We start from the raw sequence: 8,137 nt of genomic DNA, 5'->3' as shown, positions 1-8,137 counted from the left end.
ACTCGTATAATCTACCACGTCAAACGAGTGTATAATTCTGTTTCCACAAAAAATCTCGGAGGAATCAGATAGCATGTTCTTCGAGCTGTCAAGCAACTATCACTCTGAATCAACAGTGTATCACGAATAGTGAATAAGTGTACAGTAGTCGACTCATCTCGAATGATCGATAGTTCAGAAATGATATTCAACAGAGGCTTGGAAACAACCAAGAAGGGTGTGCTCATGATTCTCGGATGATTGTGCTGATCTTCGTGGGTGGACATGTGTTATAGAACTCAAATCCCCAGAGTTGGGTGAAGATCTCAATAGTATTAATTAGTGATGACTGATTAGCAGCCGTTTCATTATCATCATGGGCGTCGTGCGGACGATCGATACTCGAGTGATCTGAAGACAACGGAGCTCCTTAGCTGACATCTATTATAGATGATCTAAATACATATATACATACTATAGATGATCTATAGTATGTATATATGTATATATATATCTTATTTATAGCGTATATCTATATATGTATATATGTAGTTCTTTTCGCGATCTAAACGCATTATTCTTAGCCGACTGAATAAAACAAATGCAATTTTATCGCCGAGCTCGCTCAACTCGTATACTGACTTTTCTCTTTGTTTTCCAGTAAGGATCATATTCAAATGTTCTCCGTGAATGGAGAGGTTTTGTTCTTCCAGCTCAGAGACGGGCCATGGATCCCCACGCTGAGGACGTTACATAGATGTAGGAATAGGGGAAGGAGTGGTATGAGAATAATGTGTTTACTATTGAATCAGTCCCTACTATGATGCCACTGGTTCGAGTCGATCGGGGTGCTATTCGCTTCGTCTTGAAAGGTAGTTTGAGGAGGAAGCGGTGTGGGAAAATATGCACATGGTCAACTACTACGCGTGTGGACGAAAAACGCTGTAAAATGTGTGTATATGTGTAACTTTTGAGCTCAACTAGGGCGTAATATTTCAACAATTATTCGAGGAATTTTGGCGCGCGTTCACTCTGAACGGTTCAACACTCTGTCGGGCTGGTCGTTATCCACCACCGATGGATCTCTAGGTGGGGAAATTGTCATTATTGTTATCATAACAATGTTATGACTCTTTTGTTATTCCTCTGAGAACTAAATTTATGCGGATGATATTTCAAAGGCCGTAGTGCTCGCGCTCTTCCTTACAAGGTGCCAATATAATGACTCCTGGTTTGACGAGCCCTGGAGGCGCCTTGCCAGAGCATTTGGAAAAGGATCAGATAGTTGTAATATGGGGGGTTACTGTAGGAGGGAGGGAGGTCGCTCGTCCATTGCTGAGAACTCGCGCAAGACTATTCATCAGAATTCGATCTTCCAAAAAACGGTTGTCCCTTTTGTATTTCTCTGCATGCCGAGGAATCTATTCATAGTTCGATCGTTTTCTGAATCTACGTTATAATCGCAAAATACTTCATCTTCCAATTTGGAAGATCCAAAGTGACATATGCTCTGCTCGCTTCCAATTCGTTGTCGTTTTTGAATGACACTTAAATGATTTCCGTTTTATGTTAAAAAAGAATTTTTAATACATAACAGTAGTACAATAGCACTGCGATTAGAAACTTTCCGAAAAATTTATGAAAACTTGAGTTTACGGTTTTGATTACTTTGAGAATTTTCCAGGCGGTCATAGGAGAAGGGAAGGAGCACATCTGTGCTATTGGGAAGACTCTGCAGTCAGCTGATGAGATGTAAGAAAGGAGTGGTATCGGTTATATTTAAATGATTATTCATGTTCGTCTTCTCGAGGAAAGTAAAATTATCAATCGTCGCCATAGTTCGAGCGGTTTCTGGATTTTTTTGAAGAGCCACGCTGCGTGGCTCTGGCGGTCTGACTCGTCTGTCATATGATATCGTAAGCGTTTGTGCAACTTGTCTACTGATCCTTTCGGTTATCCGTTTGAAAAGAGCTCACTAAAATGTAACGGTATTAGTTGCGTTTACTGATAACTGAGTAAGCTGTTATACACATAGTTTGGGTCTTTAGGAGGTCGACGAACCAGGGTATTGCGATTGAGAATATCCATTATTTGAATGATGGGTTGTGGAAGCTGGCATCGAGAACACTTTGAGTTCCGTTGTGCTGTTGAGACTCAACAGTTGAGTAAGTGCCGTTTCGATTGAGTTCTATGTGTTTTTTATGGATTGATACGGGTTGACAGTATGTTTGGCCAAGAGAAATCTGAGGCCTATTTCACAAGAAGCGCTCCTTAAGGTGCACTTTGAATTTAGGAGCAAGGAGCCTTACACCTTACGCGAGGTGCTCTCACTACAGTTTCACCTCATGCTCCTTATGCTCCTAAATTTAAGGTGCACCTCGTGGACCCCAATAAGGAGCACGAGGAGCACCTAAACACATACCCACGCGCATCAAAAAATCGACACAGTGCTTCAATAGAGCTCGCTCAACAGGGCTACTGTAAGTCGTTTGCCTGACCCGCACAACTACTACTATGGACGCGGAAAACTTGAATGAAGGAGACTTCCAAGACCTCGAGTATATGAATGACATAGCAGTCGCAGGGCTGTTAGAGGCCCATCCTCTGGCTGACCATTACAATCCCCTCGAGACTCTCGCACGGCCAGTCACCCTGAATCGGAGTTGTACCAGGGTAATGGAGACGAATATCGAATGCCAACAGTATGTGAATGTCTTCGGGCATCAAAGGGCCGAGAGATACTCCAGGTAACGATATTTGATTTGAGTGCCACCCAAATTGGAGTTCTAACTTCCCACTATCCAGGATTTATCAACGAGACATATACACAGATACCGAGAGCTTGTCTGTGTTTACTAATAAGTCGGACTGCCAAAGACGCGAACAGGAAGAGTGTAACGGTTACGCCTCTTCTGTTCCTCCCTTGGGTTCAACTCAAAGTCTGCTTGAACGCAGGGACGACACAGGCAACGGCAAATAAACTACCGAAATATGGAATAAATAGGGGATCAACTACTGGAAAAACATGCGGGTAACTCTGTTGGAAGATGAAACATCAGAATTATTGATAGATTGGATCATAGATGGTTACATCTTCCTACTAGGAGAAAGTTTTGAGCATGGCAATAAGTACCGTAACTTGTCGAAATTAAGAGGAAAAGAATCTTCTGGGGGGCACGAGCAACTGCGTGAGACCACTGATCTACAGGCATGCTGCAGGGAAGCAGCACTTTGTTGAACCCCATCTAGCGAAGGAGAGGATGTCCGACTCAGGATCATGAGCGAGCTGATAACAGGTATAAGAGTGTTGAGCCGTCGGTAATATATTGAGGCAAGTCCCATTCGGAGTCAGCCCCTGATAGAGTTATTATCACTCAGTTATACAAGCCTAGTGATGACCTCTCGGTTGCCTAGTAGTGACGTGACCAACAACCCAGAAGTGACAGAGATAAGATATGTCAAATCAACGCCGATCTTGAATTTCAATTCCGGACATTCGCGTGAAAGTTGAGTGAGTGTTTGGTTCATCCTTTGTGCTTGGTCTGGCTTCAGAACATATTGCTGAAAACCGGAGGCGTTTGATTTGAGATACTTGAATGAATCCAGAAAGCCAACACTTGATGCACATGTGAAAACCATGCTCACCACATCATCAGCGCCCACATCAAGCCCAAGCTTTAGTCTAACATCTCTGGGATAGCTGAACACATATCTACCTGGTGTCATGTCAAACCCAACCCTCCTGAGGACGAGTTTGTGGCCCGCGAAGTGAACAGCCATAGAATCAGGACTCGTGTAATTTAGATACTTCAAGTCGTTCGGTCTGAACGGGATGCCGTGAATCATCGTGCATATCACTTGATGCCAGTATTTCACACCACCGGAAACGCTGGGGAAGTTAACCTCATATGAATAGTTGCTACCAGGGACCTTTACGAGAGGGTAGACACCATCGGCGAATGTTCTCTCTAGTATCACACTCACAAAGATACCAGCTTCGCCGCTCTCTGACACGACGAAAGTTACATTGATAACGTTCCTGTGAATCCAAATGAACGTGCCAGCATATTGAGCCGTCGTCAACATGAGCATTTGGATGCCTATCAGCCAAGGTAGAGCGTACTTGATCATCGAGGAGAAATTATAACTGAAGTTCAAAAACTAGATGTATGGCGCAGGCTGGCTCGAACCCGGGAATAACTGGTGGCAACTCAGCCCCCTTGCTCCTTGAAGATGGGGTCTCAAATAGGTTGTATGAATTGGGCATCACAAGATGGGAAATGAAAAGCCACACAGAAGAGTGCAAGATCATAACCCATAACGGGGTCAGAGGACTCAGCAATTCGCTAAGTCCTATCGCCGAGTCCATATGCGTTTGATAGTAACGCACGAAAATGGGTGCAATGAACGGGACCGATCGCGCACGTGCCAGTGACACAGTGTCGTTGTCGGCATCACGATTATCGTGAAACGAGATTACGCGCGTGAGAAACACAAGACCCCCAGCGAGTTCTTTGGAGTGGGGTATCGATTCTCGGTTATATTCAAATGATTATTCGTGTTCGTCTTCTCGAGGAAAGTAAAATTATCAATCGTCGCCATAATTCGAGCGGTTTCAGGATTTCTTTTTTAAGAATTCCGATTTTTTTTCGATTTTATCGAATATATGCATTGTCCATTACTCAAGTTAATGTTTTGCATATGATGAGACTTTCTCATGAGCTTGTATTACAGCTGGTGTGGTTTTTACCTGTGATATGTAAAGTCGGACTCGTCAAGGCGAAGTTCATGTACCGGAGTTCGCCATTTCACAGTGTGAATTTCACGTAAAATTCACACTGTAGGATGTAGGATATATCACTGGAGTTTCTCTCGTTTCACGTGAAGTGGCGTAATACTCCATCATGGAGTCTCCATGTGAAGAATGTAATATTCGCGATATGGAGTGAAATGAAAACACTTCGCGAATTACACCGGACAGATCACCCAATTTCATGTGAAACACTCGCAGCTTTTCACGTGTTTCACGCGACACGCGTTATCCACTGCTCATGTGCGTTTTTCGCAAAGTGAAATGTTAGATGTGTTTTTTACTAGTGTTTTTCATATCACGGGTGCAACTCCAGTGTACAGTTCGTAACATCGTAAGCGTGGGCCACGCTGCGTGGCTCTGGCGGTCTGACGCGTATGTCATATGATATCGTAAGCGTTTGTGCAACCTGTCTACTGATCCCTTCGGTTACCCATTTGAAATGAGCTGAAATGTAACGGTATTAGTTGCGTTTACTGATAACTGAGCAAGCTGTTATACACATTTTTTTCAGGAGGTCGACGAACCAGGGTATTGCCATCGAGAATATCCACTACTTGAATGATGGGCTGTGGAAGCTGACATCGCGAACTCTTTGAGTTTCATTGTGCTATTGAGTGAATGCCGTTTCGATTCAGCTCTATGGGTTTTGTTATGAAATGATACGGGTTGAAAATATGTTTGGAAAAAAAACTTCGCAAAGAATCTTTGCGCACTTCGGAGATTTTTCGAGTTGGTAGAGGGTCCGGACTGGACCCTCGATCTAAGCGATCGACCGTCGATTGCCCCACTGGCAAGCATAGGTTAAGCGCCCAACACTTAGTACACGTGCCCCCGTTGCGGGATTATTAAACGGATTATCGGTTTATGACGTGGATAGTAGCTCTATTATAGTTAGTATTACTATCATTTTTTAATGGTTAACTCCGTAGACAACGACACTCTTGAGTTAGCACTGGGAAGACCTTGAGCCAAGTGACACCGCAATATGTGGTATGCTTTGTAGTTCAGGTGTTTGTAACGTTTCTGGAACTTCTCTGCGCGCATCCACAGCTTGAGACTCAACACCATCACCAGAGGTAACTGCGGTCGACATATCGAATGAGAGATAAAAAGATTCGGGCGTAATAAGATTACGAACAGCACGTCTCCATCACCGTAGCGCACGCCCTAGTAATCGACCGAGACAATCAAGAATATTCTTCCACATAATTCGTTCACACTATGGATCTTTCATAGTGGTATATTTGTTGTAATGTCTCTCGCCAGATGTATCGTCCCGTTTAGAAAATGGTTGACGTCTATGCAGGGAAAATCGTCATCGAGTTTGCGACAGAGTTTTTGCTGGCTTTCCCAGACCATTCCTCAGTTGAGCTGACACCGATGGTTGTTCGTTGATGGCGGTCGCTCAGGAGTTGGTAAGGTTGAATGCTCTGGTCTCGTACCATGCGTTGTCAAATTTTCAAACCCATTCTCAGATACGATCGGCTGGTCTCAATGGGATCATCTCATTGACGAGGATCATGTGAGCAGGACGGATCGCTCTAAGAGTGTTACGTGAAATGGGATACTGAACCGTCAATTGAGGTGTGTATTGGAGTCGGACAGCAGGAATTTGTGACAGGAAGGTGTGTTCGGTCCTACGCCCATAGTCTGCCGAGGATTCCACATATCATAGGCCGACACCCGGTGCTCGGTGGAGACTCACAGAACCTACTGGGTTTCGTGAGTCTGAACTTCAGACTAGTTTTCCCGAGAGTATCTCACTCCGGTGATTACTTGAATGAATTCCGGTTCGTCTGAGCTCGGCCGAATGTTTCCCGGCATTTCCAGTAGCCGTTTTGTCTCGATCGGTAATTCATGGATTCGATTCATACTGGGGAAGGAGGGCTATCGGCTGCAGTTTGAGCCCCGAGGGACTCTAGGTAGCGATGGCACAGGAGTCGCTCTTCAAAAGTGGTAGAGGAAAAGGTTTCATTGGCTTTGGCCACGTGAGATAATGAGATGGAGATCATTGTCGAGTCGTACAATGATTCCATTAGGCAGTTCAGCCCTGGTAGGTGAAGCTAATAACTTCACCTACCAGGTCTACTCCAGAGGTTCGGTCCGAACCCTTCGGATCTGACTTCACTCTGGCGCATGCCACGAACGTGGGGTTACACGAGTTGGAGGATCTCGAGATGCACTTCGACTGTGGGGAGCGCACTAGCGCTGGAGATCTTGTTCCATTGTGCAAGATCACCTGCAAGGCCACGCTTCTTCCTGCAGGGCAGCACACCACTGGGCAACTTCAAATTATCCCGATGCAGACGCATCGAGTTCAATTTGTGTTTATTATCGACGAGATTTGCTGTTTTCACAACTCGATTGTCGATTATAGACAGCCATATCATGCCAGCCAAGAGCAGCGATACCCTTCGGCGGTGTTCCGGTTATCATTGTGGGGGACGTGTTCCAGCTAGGCATTGTCGAATTTTGCGTTTCCTATAACCAAGTTAATATGTGTCGGAGGAGGGACTCCGCAGCGGACATCTCGACTCACAAGTGGTCCGTCAGGAAAGAGCTCTGGAGGTTGTTTTCGGAGGTGACAATCCACAGAGATGTTCCACATGGGAATAGACTTCCATGGCGTTGTTTCTCACAGTGCGTTGTCATATCGCTGTAATGGAGCGACTTTTTCCGAGACCACGATGGAGCTGGTAGCTCTGCTACCATGTCTCCTCTGAGGGAATTCTTCCCGAGAACAAATCCTTGGTTGAAGTCTCTTGCTTATTTTTGCACTTACATGTTGAGTAAATCAGGTCGGTGTTCTCATTCTGAATGGATGACGTTCCTGGCGTGGGCAATAGGGAGCATCCAAATACATTCACTCACACTTGATAGAAAATTCACCCCGAGACGGAAATTCTTCTGTTTCCCAGCGGGACATTCCCACAGCCCCGCGTCTCATTCCGGTGTTCCTCTTAGAACTGCAACGTAGTCCCAGAAGAGAAATAGTGCACCTGAGGATGAGCGGGCAATAAGTATGATACATATTCAGTATGGCCAGTGCTAAGCGTGAGATTTCGGGATCATGCCTTCCTCGTATACCCGTTCATTCCGCTCAGGTATAGAGGAGATTAGAAATTCACGTGGACAGGATCCGAACCTTAACAAGCCAGTTGCTTATGGCCTACAAGCGGCCAGATCCCGCAGGCACATTGCACTGTCACAGTGCCACTGTGCAATTTGCAAGTACGACCCGACCCAGGGTCGGCGATCCTGATCTTATATATCCATAAGTTCCAGGTACAGTTGCGTTATGTCTCAAATTGAGATTCTCAACTGTCATCATTTGATTCGTCGTTG

At 45.1% G+C, this 8,137-nt stretch overlaps 1 protein-coding gene across 1 annotated transcript in view; it reads left to right on the top strand.

The window, feature by feature from the left end:
* Positions 1-2,112, top strand: part of Pmar_PMAR024153 (translation machinery-associated protein, putative) — a gene marked incomplete at both ends in the record, with an annotated part of 2,572 nt that extends 460 nt beyond the window's left edge. The window contains 5 exons of the mRNA XM_002777267.1: positions 641-738; positions 792-851; positions 1,190-1,266; positions 1,664-1,731; positions 2,028-2,112. Coding sequence (XP_002777313.1) covers positions 641-738; positions 792-851; positions 1,190-1,266; positions 1,664-1,731; positions 2,028-2,112 — 388 coding nt within the window. The remainder of the gene's footprint in view (positions 1-640; positions 739-791; positions 852-1,189; positions 1,267-1,663; positions 1,732-2,027) is intronic.
* Positions 2,113-8,137: the final 6,025 nt, after the last annotated feature.

Source organism: Perkinsus marinus (genome assembly GCF_000006405.1).
Source record: "Perkinsus marinus ATCC 50983 genomic scaffold scf_1104296952136, whole genome shotgun sequence".
NCBI classification, from domain to species: domain Eukaryota; phylum Perkinsozoa; order Perkinsida; family Perkinsidae; genus Perkinsus; species Perkinsus marinus.
The sequence above is the reverse complement of the archived record's forward strand: the minus strand, read 5'-3'. Positions and strand labels throughout refer to the sequence as shown.